Source organism: Leuresthes tenuis, unplaced genomic scaffold (assembly GCF_036924035.1).
Source record: "Leuresthes tenuis unplaced genomic scaffold, fLeuTen1.0.hap1 SCAF_9, whole genome shotgun sequence".
NCBI lineage: Eukaryota > Metazoa > Chordata > Actinopteri > Atheriniformes > Atherinopsidae > Leuresthes > Leuresthes tenuis.
In genome coordinates this window covers 16884103-16898450 of record NW_027325363.1, presented here as the reverse complement: position 1 = coordinate 16898450, position 14348 = coordinate 16884103, and the positions used below count along the sequence as shown (strand labels likewise).

The window sequence follows — 14348 nt, the reverse complement described above, 5'->3', positions numbered from 1 at the left end:
TTGCAGCTGCACTTCAGTGGGCTTCATTTATTGAGAAAATACGAATACAAAAAAAAAAAAAAAACGTTTATCTAGGATATGAATCTAGGAATAGATGATATATTTCTCTCTCACCTTGGCAGCCATACGAGAGTAGAGGGCGTTCTGGTCCTGTGCAGAGCTCATCTTCTCCCTCCTCACCATCTCCTGCAGACCAACGTTGTCATCATCCTGGAAGTAGCGGACACGCTCCCCATCAACATGGGTCTCAATCTGAAAGAAAGGGTCAGAAAATAGGCCCGGAAACAGGGTAGTGAGCAGAATAATTCTCTGGAAATTAGGTGCAATGTGCAAAAAAACCCAAAAACAATGATTCCAATTGCATATGAAATCATACTCTGGAAAGTAGGGAGAAAGGAAAAGAAAAGAAGGGGGAACAGGTTGGGGAAAGCTACAAAGATGAACTCAGACAGAGAGAGAACAGATTATGAGGGAAACGGAGGATGCAGACTGTAAAGAAGACATGGCCACATCATAAATCTATAATAACTATAAACAGAGAACGGACTGAATTGCTTTGTTTACTTTACACACATTTCAACTCAAGGACAGGTGCCGTCCCTGCACTCCTGCCTAGTTTGATGAATACCAAACGACAAACAAGTAACAGAACATCGACTTCACTGGAGCTCCGTGTTTTCGACACCACTTTGGCTTCCTGGTCTGGTTGAATCCCCGTGTTCCCGCAGCTAAATCTGCTGCAACATGAGTTTAGCCGTTTCCTCCCTGCTGCTCTTTGATTTGTTTTCGCACTCATCTACCACTCCCCTCATCCCTTTCTTTTTTTTTTTTACCGGTTTCTTCTTCCGCCGTCCTCCATGCGGCTCCTGGGGTCCAGAGGGGCCCTTGACAGGCCACGCTCGACCCAACTCATCTGTTCTGAACAGCAGAAGTTCCTGGTCTTCTCTGGAGCGACCCGGGACCTGGAAAACCAAATCAAACAAGCACACCATTGAGCCCGTTGATGTATTTAGGTTTCAGAGTACACACAAGACCTCTGATATAATCAATACCAAGTAAAAACAGTCTGTGATACCAATTCAACAAACGTTTCCTTCTCATTTGCCTATTTTAGTCATCTCCTTATTAGTCACTAAAGAAGAGGACTGAAAAGACAGATTTGGCAGCTTTTTGGGTCCGGATGAACAAAGCAGCCGAGTTTCAATGTGTATGTGTGATAAAAAGCTGTTCTGAAGTGGATGGATTTCAGATTTCATGACCTGCTTGTTATTTTTGATTTAGACTCATCTGGAAACCATTAGAAGGCAATTGTAAATGATAAAATTGTGAGTGTATGTGACAGTCAAGACGATAAAAAATATATATATATATACACCTGCTTCCTGTCCAAAAGCTCCTATCTTAATCAAACTGCTCCTTTGGAGCAAATTTAGCATCAAATCACAGGTTTGTTATTCAAAGATCTAAAGGTCTGCTTGCTTTGAAGATATGAGTATGATCTATGCTTGATTTATGTAGACAATCCAGAGACGAGACCTTTTATCTCAATAAAATGTGGTCATCGTTCAAACATTTCTTAACTTGGATGGGAGGCGTAAATCCCATTTATATTCAGCAGGAAAAACAGCCACAGCCATGATTACACAACCTACAAAAGACCGGAGTTCAACCTGACAAGAAGAGATGAACAGACGAAAAACAAGAGCAAAGTGGGAGTGGTAGATGATAAAATGAAGCTGGAAAAGAGAAGATTTTCTTCTTTCCAGTGGATAGAGATCGCTCAGATAGCTCTCTCAGCTGATAAATGCGCTGAAATGCAAGAATTACTACATTTTCTCTAAAGCAGTAGTAGTTCATCTTGGTCTTTTCGTATTTCCTTCGGAAAGAGCTAAACTCGCAAATTAGGATATGCACGTCAAATAATAATAAAAAAAGACTGCATTCAATGGGTTTATGTCGGAGCTATTTGGCTATTTATCTGCGCAGATATGAGGCAGCGCTGAGAAGTCGGGCCACAGAAGGAGGCCTTCCTCGTTCTCTTACATGAATCTCACGGAAACGCAAACCTCCCGACCCCCCAGTAGGAGAGTGTTGATGACACACCCAAAGACTTAAGTGGAACTCGCAGACAACAAGACGTAAGGGCTGACCAGCAGAAAGACTTCAGATTCCCATCAAAATCAGTCAGACAGCAGCAGAGAGTTCAGTTGCATCTGCAGAAAAGCTTAACTACACGGTGAGGGTGCTGTAGTAACCTGATATTTGTGTGCTTATGTCTCTGCATTTGTGAGTTTTAGGAAATATATAGCCTTAAGTGTTTGGATTAGCATTTTAGACTGAGAGGGAAAAGCAGCAGCCAGAGGATAAATCTGTGTGCGTGTGTCATGTTAAGGGCTACGCGCCGACTTCTATATCTATCCATTACTCTGAGTGCATATGTTTACGTCTGTTTTCAGAGTTTCTGTACACATCCGTATCTGGGACTTTATTTGCTCATACAAATAAATTTCCGTCAGGTTCGTGTGCACGCGGTGGCTGTAACTGGTGAGTCCGGATAAAACAGCACCGTGTGGTTTTCAGCACAGGGAACAAAAGCTCGCAGGAAAAGCACGTACTCGGAAAGAACAGAAACAGATCTGAATAAATCAGAGGAAAGAAGTCCCGTATCCTGGGTCGTGGTGGCCCTGAGGAGCAAAAAGTGGCCACATTTTACGGAACACAACCTCACTTCTTTTTTTTCCTTATAGAACAGGTATGGACTACAGACCGTGACTGAACAGAAGCAATGTCTGCTGCAGCAGGCTGATGTCATTTCCTGTTTTTGGTGTTTACTGACGTTATCGCCCGAGCTCCCTTGCCGAATTTTCAAATATCGAAAACCCATAAAAGAACATCCTTCAATCTTTCATTCGCTTTTTTCTGTCCTTTCTCAAGCAAGCGCTGCAGTCCCCAACTTTTCTGTAAAAAAAATCAGTTTTGAATGCAGGTGCGTTTTCTTTTACGTGGTTAGGTTTTGTAAAATTGAGTGGCTTTTTCAACTTCAGGGCTATCTTGTTACATTTTTGTTTGCCCTCCATCTTGTTTTACCGTATACTGGGAAAAAAAAATAGTTACAAATAATATATAAAAAATACTAATAAAACAGCCCTGAAACAAAGTATATATTTACGAAGGAGAATCCCCCTAAAAAGGGTATGATGCGGTAACTAAGGCTTAGAAACGGCGTCTTCTAACCTGGTTTGATTTTGCCGTTTCGTGTTGCTTCCTTCTGGCGGCGTGGTTCTCCTTGGCTTTGTGAGCTGCCTCCAGCTGAGATTTCAGCTTCTCAACCATGGCCTGAACAACACGCACGCACAAACATGCACAAATTAATCTGAAACGCGCAAAACTGCTTAAGCTTGCACAGTCGACATATCAGTGAAAGCTAGTGAGTGCTTTGGGTAACACAAAAACGACATCAGGGGCGTGTTCAATTCTGTTATATGCTGCAATGCCTGCGAGAGTAGAGAACTGCAGACATCCGGTTAATATACACGTTTTATACAGATACTTTACAGAAATTGCATTACTCCTAATCAACACTTCTTTTTTCACTTGTGTTTTCTGACAAACAGCTATACTATGGAAGGCTACAGCTACTTAAGCCACAGTGCCGTGGCAGATATATCTATATCTTTAAGCACGAGGCATGAAAGTCAAGTGCATAACTGTTGAATGCACTTCAGCCTCACAGGAACACGACAACATGCACATAAAGAGGTTTGGGACTATTACTTTGATTGCTTTACCATGTAGGGAGATGCTGGATGCCCCGTTGCAAAAGCTTAAGGCTAAAGCAGTGAGGAGGTATGTGTGTTTATGCTGTAACAGACGGTGCTGAAACATCCTCTATAAGACAGACAGAGGAGGAGGCGAGCGTACGGATCAAAGAATGCCATAAATTAATGGATCCCTTTAAAAGGGCCGTTAAAAACACGCTAAGTATGTAAAGTAAAGAAACTGTAAGCGATCGGTGCACTCACAGCGTTGCCCATGAGCTCGGCCTTTATCAGCTTAGACCCCAGTTTGTTCATCTCCTCCTCTGACAGCAAAGGAATCCTCTCCTCTTCTTCCTCCTCATCCTCTTCTTCACTTTCGCTCTCAGTCCTAGGCAAACATCAGCAAGTGCGCGTTTGAAGGGAAGAGCAAAGAAAAAGGAAAAAGAACAGGAGGAGAGAAAAAGGAGAGATGGGTTTTTAGAAACATCAAATTGGCAACCTCGACAAACCCTCACCAAAAGCAGGAGAAATAAATGAACAGATTAATGACACCTTGTTTCTTTTACTCTCTCTTTCTTTACATCTCTCTACTCTTTTCCTCGGGAACCAGTTTCAGTAACCCCATTGTTTCAATCCAAACAGCAGTCGTCCGTCCTATAATGGAAAACTCATCTCCAAAGTTTTTAATTTAACCATTTAGTTGTTTGCTTCCGAGCCCTCTCACGGTGTTTATCTGCTGTGATTCATCCGAGTCTTTGTGCCCCCCCCCCCCCCCCCCCCCCCCAGCGATCGTTACAGCCTCGCCTGGGAAGATCGGAACTGCAGCCTGGGAAGCGTCGTTCTAGGCTATTACACCTCTCATAGCATCATTTCCTTCTGCTATCGCACTGTAGGCTCATTTCATGCTGCAGGGGTTTCTGACTGCCAGTTTACCCAAACAACTTAGCCTAATGAAGCAAAACACGGGAGGCTTTCGAAAGCAGCGATGTGCTGACATCTGGCCTACGACGACAGAGCAGTAAAGTACAAAAACATGCAAACTTATGATGAAACATCGCTGTCTTTGTGTTAACTTTACTTATTTTCTTTAATGTTATGATAAATTTCTTTACATTTCTACATGGAAGGCAAAAATAATACGTTTCTGGGAGATTATGATGCAACTGGGTTTGAACAGATTGCGTTCCACTAAATTCTGCCACAGTTTAATGCTCTTTTTTTTTTTTTTTTTTTTTTAGAAGCTGGATGTTTCTTCACCCACGATGAGTTATCTTATGCATAACAGCCTAGATAAAAGGAGACTAAATTAAAATGAAATAAAGAGAGAAATTTGCTTAATATCAGACAGAAATGTCAACCCCTTACACTCAGTTTCAGGCGACTGAATGGACTAATTATACGCTGTGGAAATAGGGAAGAGGAAAATAAGAGAAATGGAGCTTCTTTTAATCTAAAAAAGGAAAGGAAAAAAACATAAAAAAAATGGCAGGGGTGGGTTTAATTTGCCAAACGACAGCATTCCAATGCTCTGTTTGGCGAAGTGGAGGCCTCCACGGGCAACAATGGAGTGGCTGCTGGAAGATTTTTGGATGGGAATTGCTCAGGTAGGCGGATTGTTTGGGACAATATTGATTGATGGGATTGCTTATAAAGTCTCTTCCACTCATTCCTGAAAATAAATAAATGAATAACATAGCATTTAGCAATAGCATTTCACTGGCCTCCTGAGACTTTTCTTATTTGTTGACGTAATTTCCAACTAGAAGAAACATCTCAGTCAACAGAATCTGGGCTCAGTCTGGGCTCAACAGAGTTCAGTGAGATTTTCTCCGACAATCAAGACTAATGTTAAAAAACTGACTTTTACAGAAGTGAAGAAAGTCTCTGGTACAAATTCTTAGGTGAAGATATTAAGAAGACACGACACAGAGCGCGTTACGTTTCAACCCAAATAGAAATCAATAAGCTGTAACGCGCCAAGTCAACAGCATGTGTCAGGTTTCTAATGTTTATAGTTCTCTCAAGTTCATTTGTTTGCAGTGTAGATCTAAACACAAATATGATATTTAATCACAGAAAGTCAAGACAACTAAATGAAGAGTCTCTGACCTCGCTGACACAGAGGCCTGAGGAGCAGTTCTGGTTTTGTCTGCTTCTTCCTTGTTTTCCTGCTGCGGCTCTTCAAAGCTGTCCGGTTCATGGGCAGAAGCGCTGCTTTTCTTCCAAGCCAGGACGCCGCTGCCCTTTGGACCAGAGTCCTCATCATCAGAGCTGGGTTTAATGAACCCTGCGGATGGTCGCACAGGCGGACGTGGAGTTGCTGAAACCGAGGCACAAAGCAAATTTACTCGTGTTTGAAAACTGATGAAATACTTTTTTCCCCCCCGATTTCCTACCGAGACTGACTTTATAAAGGCAGTGCGCTCCAATTAAAATGCTACTTTAGACATTTAAGGAAAAAGTGTTAAGATAAAAACCCACCTTCAACGCTGTCATCGTCCTCTGAGGGTTTGAGGAAACGGCTTTTTAAGGAGCCAAAACGCTGGCCGGAGGATGATGATGATGGTGTATTGGATCTATCTTTTCCCCTATCTTCATCCCTATACCTATCCCTTCCTCTTGCCCTTTCCTTATCTCTGTCTCTCTCGTTATCTCTGTCTCTGCCTCTGTCTCTTCCTCCATCCCTTTCTTCTTCTCTATTCCTGTTCCTTTCTCTATGCCCGTCTCCGTCTCGCCCCCTCTCCTCCTCTCTTCCTCGATTTCTCTCCCCGTCCTCTCCTCTTCCAGCATGGTATCTCTCTCTGTCTCGAGGTGACGAATCCCTCTCACTTTTTCTCCACCGATCTCGGCCTTCCCCGTCTTCCTCTTTTCTCCTCCATCTCTCCCTGGCCTCTTGCTCTCCCTTCCTCCACCCGTCTCGCGCTGAGCCGTCTCTGTCTTCTCTCCTCTGACCATACACAGCTTTCTCGGCATCAGCAAGTCGCTTTTGGAAGTCTTCCACTGACTATTAAAAGGAGAAACACAGAACATATCAAATGTTTGGAGCATGTTTTTTTTGTTGTTTTTTTTAAACTGCATGAAACCATTACTAAAAAGATGAATCTAACTGATGCGCCTGAGGACTGGATAGAAAAATAGAAATTGTGCAACATAATATTCTGACAGCGACAGTTTCTGTACTGTCACCAGGATGCACAAATGCTGACACTGCTGAAAGTGACTTAACAAAGGACATTTCATTTGCTGAGTGTGTGTGTGTGTGTGTGTGTTTGCTGTCACTCAGCAAGAGAGATTAATAATAGAACAAGGTATCTAGTCACTAATTCTTCCTATTATGTGTCTTCTTCATCCCTCTACCTGGCCAAGTAAGTCAAGAGAGTTGAAATCATTATCTTTTAGCCTAAATTTTAACGTTATGCAATGGCTTCATCTGTGAAGTGTTTTCATTTCTTTTTTTCCTTCCATGTACAGTACAGTATGTGCCCGATAAAGCGTGCATGTGAATGTGTGTGGGCATCCAGTCTCCCATCAGTTCTCACCCCATATCTCTCAGCCACCACATCATCGAGGTTTCGCTGTTGCCTCTCAGCCTGCTCCTTCATCCTCTGATAGCTCTTCCTCAGCCAGCTCAGACCGCCATCATTCACGACTGGGCCTGCTGAACGAAGTGAATGTTGGGTTTTTTTTTTGTGAGAGGCTGAAAAGTTATTAAATCTACGATTAGAGAGAAAAAAAAGCAGCCTGATCAAATGCCGGTGAATAAGTAAGTGGGAATACAGATTCAGGGTATTACTAGAGTAGAGAGTGCAGCGAGAGAAAAAAAAAAACAAGGTCAGATAAATTTAGTTTGTAAATCCATGGGACAAAAGTTGATACAACTTCCCAGAGCGATAAAACTTAACAAATGTACTGGGAAAAAAAAAAAAACAGTTAACTGTCTCTGTGGTCACGGTCAACACTGAGCCATTTATTTCTTTGACCCTGAGAGCGGGGCAATGAACAATCACCTGCTGCTTTTTATCTATACTGCAGGTAGACAAAGTAGCTGGAAAGAACAGACAGGACTGTTTATGAACAAGCTTTCTGATGCGAGGCACTTTCAGCAGCATTCTTCACTCACACGCTTTGCTTTCACCTGGCGGTGACGACACGGGCCATGCAAATGTGAGCAGGCGGAGTACGAGTGACAGGGCTGTGTGGGGAAAAGACGACAAAAAATCAAAACTCTCCCGATATTGTTGTAACTGTCGCTTCTTCTATTTGGTTTCGAAATATCATCCACGCCACTGTTATAAAAAAAAAAACGATAAATCTATTCTACTGTCATTAATTAAAGAACCGGCTCGCCAATAACTGCACTCTTATTGCAATTCAAGCTGCATTTCTTTCCTTAGCAAATCCAAGGTTATCCAAAGTTACAATCACCTTCTACGACTCGATAATTACAACACAAGATTCAAGGACCAACATTTGCATCTGGTGAAGTTTGCACACACACAAAAAGGTGTTTGTGTGTATTGTTTGCCTCGGCTTATGTTATTTGCTGTGCTGTCAGGAAAAAGCTTACAACAGAGAGGCCATGCCTCTGCCTCGAGGGGACTGCGCCTCCTGTGTAGAGATAAGACACACATGCACACATACCTGCACTGCTCTGACAGCCCAGAACGGCTCATTCTCATCTTATTTACCCAAATCTCCCAAAAAGCATCCTTGCTCTATTTTCCCTCTCACTCGTCTGTCACAAGCCCAGGTTTACTTTTCTGCTAAATGCAACTGAATTAAAGTTCCCTCTGACTTTTTTACTTTAAAAATTCCAATTTTAAACACACAAACTGTTTATCGGCTAATATCTCAAACTAATAACTGCGTCCGCCTGACACGATCAAACAAATCTTTTTTTTAAAGCAGATGTTATTTTGATCAAAAATGCAAATGTGGGGATGCGGGATCACTGTTTGCTAAGCCAATATATCAGCTGTAGGGCCTCGGAAATATGTCGCTTCATAGACGGATTGCCTTTACGGATCTATTAAAAACATTAGCAAGTGTGAATCACAGATCAATGCCCAGGCAAAACAGAGGCAGAAATGTAAGAAAAATAGGAAAGATCGCAGCTTAGCGACTAATGCACCAGTATTTGACATATCCACACAATACATGTATCTACAGCAGATAAACAGAAGCAGTCACGAAGGAGTAGAACAATATTCTTCACATAATACACAGCGAAATATTCAAAGGGACCTTCAGATTGTTTTATCTACTGATGTTTTTGATATAAAGAATGAAGGGATTTTCTCTGACAGCCGAGGGAGCTGTGGAAAATTGTGAAAAACACCCAAGAGCTGCGCAAAAGTTACTAACAAGGGAATGATTGCAATAACAACCATTTGATTGGTCAAGTTTAAGGTTAACTTAAGCCTCTTAAGTAAAAGCTAGAAGGTCTTACAATAAAAAGAGGGGGGAAAACAAGTCTAAAGTGAGCAACAGAGAAGAAGGGAGGAAGATTCTGGTAAGTAAAGCCAGAGGAGAAGGAACAAACAGGAATCAGAGACAAGGAAAATGGGCTGAAGGAAGAGTGTAAACACGGTGTCTGAGACTGATAGGGAACACGAGACGCACAACCCTTTTGGCTGTAATTTCTCTCCATTATCGTAAAGAGTAAGCCAACAATTCGGTAAAGATATTTACAGTAATGCAGCTGCCCTGATTACCAGCCTATGGAGGCAATTGTCACTGGAGAAACTTAAGGCTTCGTCTTTTCTACAATACACTTTTGGAATTCAATCAAAGTGAAACATAGCATGAAAATAAAGTCTGTAGAACAACTTTATTCTGAGGTGCTAAGAAAACAGAGTTTACATGGCTTGAAACTGGCCCGGAGATGCCTTTACTGTGCTGACCTATGCTGATAATACCTTTTTTTGTCGCTGCAGTACTCGCAGTCACCTCTGGGGGCAAACCAGTTCCTCCATCTTTCCAGTATGGGTTTAGCTCCAGTTTGTGCAAACCAGCCTGAGAAAAATCACAAAGTCAAACACTAGAATAAACTGGTACAACTGCAACTGCTAACAGCTAATAAAAAATTTAAAAAAAACACCCTGTAGTCTCATACAGAGACCACTGTATGCACACACTTTCCAACAAGACAGTGAAACTAGAACTACAGCAAAAGCACAAATAAACCCACCTGTTCAATGGCCTGAGCCTTGGTTCTCTCTTCCTCTTTCTGCCGCTCTTTCTCAGCCCGTTTCTCTGCAGTGGAAGTGGTTTTCATAGCCAGGAAGTCAAAAGTCATCCATTCGTCTCTCTGCGGGACACGAGCAGACACTTGAGAAAAAAGGGGGATGTGCTGACCGGAGATCAACAGGCAAACTAACTAAAATGTACAACTTATTAGAAATGGAGCCATGGTGCCATGACAGACTGTGTGTGGTTCTAAAGGAAAAGAAATAGTGATATGCCACCTCTCTTCTTTACTTAAATATCTGAATATTTGGTCAAATTTACATCCAAAGAGGACTTCTGAAATCATTACATTGTCGTGTCAGCAGAAGATTTTTGGTATGAATTACAGGACCTTGCTTTTAAACTATAAGCACGCAGTGACCATGGGACACGGTACTGAAGTTACCTCGACATTCTGGGCCGGGTTGAGGCTGCTCTTTGAAGTCTGGGATTCCTCTGTAACTTGCCAGGCTTTGGCAGGTTGAGTCTGAGGCTGAGCCTCAACCCACTCCTCCCCTGAGTCCTGACACACACACACACGGAAAAAATGAAGAAGACAGAGAATGATGATGACAAAAGAAAAAAATATCATACCAGGAAGAGCCACAGATATGCATTTTTGTCTGTGAATATTAACATTTCCACTTAATGAAATGCACAGGTGGTATATAATCTTAATGGATTCAAATAAATATCTCCGTTTATGTTAGTGTACATTCTCAGTCATCCAGGCCATGGTAATCCGGAAGCTTAAAAAGAAAGCCAGTGGACTTTTTTTTCTTGCATCTTGAGGACGTTTCAGTTCAGAACTGCCTTTTGATAGAGATTGGACTTCGAGAACCCAGAAAATACCAGTTTGTCATATATTCAAGCTCTAAGGAGCATCTCTATATGTAAAGAAATGTGTTTCAAATGTAACTTTATATCTCGGTGAAAATGGTTTACTATAAACTTCCAAAAAAAAAAACAGCTTTTACTCAAACATAAATCACCATTAAGTCTGGTAGAATACGAATCACTTAGCAGGATTTATCGACATTGTTCTGAGACCTTGTTTAAAAGGAATCACAGTTGAAAACCATCTACCTCTGAACGGTCACTTGAGCCATCTCGTGCTTCTGCTGTCCTCTGCTCCTTCTTCACCTTCTTCTCTTTTTTCTTTTTGGATTTTTTCTCTTTCTTCTTCTTGCTCTTTAACGATCCCTCCTGTTGGAGTTTCACATTTAGTGAATTTCATTAAATCAGTCCTTGTTTCTTGTTAATGTGCATGCAGTATAATCGTAGGTACACATTCATAGACATCAGATAATGCCTTCATTGTTTGACCACTGTTATGATTTGGTCTTTCTCTTTCGGCTAATTGATTTAATATACAGTAAACTGGCAGATAGAGCGTAAAACCAATGGACCACGGTAATAAAGCACACTGGCAACATTGGCTCCTTTCCATGTATCAACTGTGGCTTATCAGCGCAATGAAGGCACATCAAAAAAAAAAAAAAAAGATTCTCCTGTGTAAAACCACCACAACAGACCTACTCCTTTCCAAAACACCGACAGCGTTGTTAAAGAAAGATGTGATGCAACATAGAGGTAAACACGATGCTGTGGTCAAACTCAAAATCAGCAGGTATGTTTTCATGAACATCTTTAAGTTCAAACACTGCATACGTTGTATTTTTTACCATTAACAATTAAATGCAGGGTTTCAAATGATTTGGAAAAGATTGCATTCGGTTCTCTTGTGAACCTTTAATAGAGTTAGCCAACTTTTTCGAGAAAACTGGTAAATAGCACATGTGAGGTGGCATAGCTTTAACCTAACTGTGCATTGCACTGAAACAGATGAGCAGTGACTTCATGTCATGACACTGTCTAACTGCACTCTAACCTGTGAGGAAAGTTAATCTTACCTCCTCCATCTGCTGCAGCCTCTGGTCGACCTCAGGTAAAATCCAAGTGTCCTCCCCTCTCTGCCTCTTCAGCTCCTTTCTCCTCTCTTCCTTCTCATGTTGTCGTTTGGCCTGAATGCCAATAAAGGAAATAAAAGGGATTATTCAAAACAACAACAACAAAAATGTATTGAACACCTCATATTAAGGGTACACCAACATTAGTCTATAAACAGAGAAATCACTCCATCTATGACAGGAACCATTTTACCACATTTTACCTTTCCATAATGCAGAGAAGATAGTCAGTGTTTGACCAGCGAAAAACTTTCAGCTTGACGTTTGCATATTTTAAAACGAGGTTACAAAAACAAGCTCTTTAGCCATAATGAGCCACTTCCTCCCCAACCTTTTCTTAATTTACCAGATCAAACGACGCTCATTACTTTGGCCAGTTCGGACACAGGTGAATTATGCAGATAAGGTATTTACAAGCTTTTATGTTCATCTACGCGAAGCATCAGAGGCTCAGTGTCAGTCTGTGTAAACGAAGCTGCGCAGCATGAAGATAACGCTCAATTGCAAACCTGTGTACATGTGTGATTACAACAGCGATGCCGGCCAAAAACCTGGAACTGGGAAAGGTGAATAACAGTCACCATGACATGAAACAAATTTAGAGAACAGGTGCAGGTCTGCTATCAGTCTCATTCAGTGTTTGTTCTTGTAATTTCCTGGCAGTATCCGCTGGTCCAGGCGCAGGATATAGCAGCCCAGTGTAAAGACACACGGCTACTGTTAGCTTTCCGAGAGAGTGAAAGGATAGCAGAGGAATAAATATACACGTTTTCAGACATAGTGAGATGCAACTCCTTAAAAACACCCAGCTAACCAACTAAACGCAACCTAACCAAACGTTAACGCGGCGATGGCTGTTAGCCAGATTAGCTTGATAGCTCTCTTTCGAAAATGGTGGGAATGGTTAAAGCCATAACTGACCCCAATTAAATACAACTACATTAACATATAGGGTTGATGTTTCCGACGCTCACAGTTCATACCTTTTCAAGCGCCTCTTGGCGTGCCTTTCGTTTATTTTCCTTCCTTTCATCGATGCTGTTCGAACTCTCAAAACTGACCCCGTACGTCGCCATGACACTGTCGTTAATGTTTTTGTCAAATGTCGTAAAGCGTCGCCGTTTACGTCAGTCGTTGACTTGTAGTTTTTGTAGTCATGTGATGGATGCATGTGTGATATAAAAGCAAACATTTTTACTACTGTTTATTTTTTAAAGTTCATACAGCATATATATGCAAGTTTACAGGAGGGGTCAACAACGCTTGCAACAACAGATTACAATGTTCTGTAAGATCCAATTGTTTAATCTAAAATACTGTTTATAACAAACTCCCTTCATAAAAATGTAGCTGTTTAAAACGAGAGTGGAAAGTATCTGCTCATAATAATATAGAATAAAAGAGGAATGTTAATAAGTGACAAGAATAAACTGCTATATATACTACTTTTCTTTAGCAATGGGCTTTTGTGTTATACAAAATATACAAATATATATATATATATATATATATATATATATATATATATTCTGCATGCTTTAATTAAAAAAAAAAAAACAGAAAAAAAACACACACACTATCCTCTCATTGAGTAAATTACTGCAACACTTTGTCATAATAACTGAGACGTTTTACGGGCTGGCTTGCACTTAAGATGAGTTCATTCAGTGAACCGTCCAGACAGTCAGATGAAAAAGTTGAGCGAGAACAACAAAGCGCGTCACATGCATACTTGTCTGCTGTTAGCTGCACAGAGCAGCTTTCATCATTGCATCCAACCTCAAAGAACATAAAAGGTTGGTGAAAAGACTTTATTTTTAGAGCAATGCTCCAGTTATATTTAATCAAAAACTACTATTGTGCCTTAACAACTTTTCATTGGATTGTTTTACCAAACTGGGGCAGTTCGAAGCATGATTAAAAAAGATTGAGACTGAAAGAGGGATCACTACCAGCTGTCCATGTCCAAACAGCAGAGAAGGGGAGTATTGAGAATTTGGCTTTGCGATTCTTTGGCAATTGTGAAAGTTGGCATGTTAGCTGAAAATGTATCAAATAAAACCCTGTAGGCTTTGCAGTGGGCAGCTTTGGTGTGTGGTAATGGCAGCTCTTAGGCAGCAGTATTGCATGGGAAAACATGCATGCAATACCATGCAATGTGTTTTGTCACTTAATAAATGCCATTTGCATTGAATTATACAATTGAAAGTTAACGCAGAGCTGTAACCCAGTCTCAAAAGAAGTCCAGCCTATGGAAGAGAGAGTAGATCACACACAGCCTGAAGTGCCACCTTACAACTTAGCCCTTTAACTTGAAAAGGTCAGGCAGATGGTTTACAGCTTAGTTACAGCTCTGTGACTTCAGAGTAAACAAAAAAAAAAAAAAAATGGG

The 14348-nt window shown here is 41.2% G+C and overlaps 1 protein-coding gene across 2 annotated transcripts in view; it reads right to left on the bottom strand.

Annotated features, from left to right (window-relative positions):
* Positions 1–13068, bottom strand: part of cwf19l2 (CWF19 like cell cycle control factor 2) — a 20294-nt gene extending 7226 nt beyond the window's left edge. Inside the window, exons 1-13 of one of the 2 annotated variants that reach the window (XM_072392581.1) lie at positions 12940–13068; positions 11900–12010; positions 11073–11192; positions 10393–10509; positions 9949–10068; positions 9677–9773; positions 7298–7416; positions 6240–6762; positions 5868–6078; positions 4023–4146; positions 3235–3336; positions 834–962; positions 115–252 (exon numbers count right to left, since the gene is read on the bottom strand). In XM_072392581.1, the coding sequence (XP_072248682.1) occupies positions 115–252; positions 834–962; positions 3235–3336; positions 4023–4146; positions 5868–6078; positions 6240–6762; positions 7298–7416; positions 9677–9773; positions 9949–10068; positions 10393–10509; positions 11073–11192; positions 11900–12010; positions 12940–13032 (2004 nt within the window). In that variant the 5' untranslated portion in view covers positions 13033–13068. The remainder of the gene's footprint in view (positions 1–114; positions 253–833; positions 963–3234; positions 3337–4022; positions 4147–5867; positions 6079–6239; positions 6763–7297; positions 7417–9676; positions 9774–9948; positions 10069–10392; positions 10510–11072; positions 11193–11899; positions 12011–12939) is intronic. The other variant, XM_072392582.1, reaches the window with a different exon arrangement.
* Between the last annotated feature and the right edge of the window lie 1280 nt (positions 13069–14348).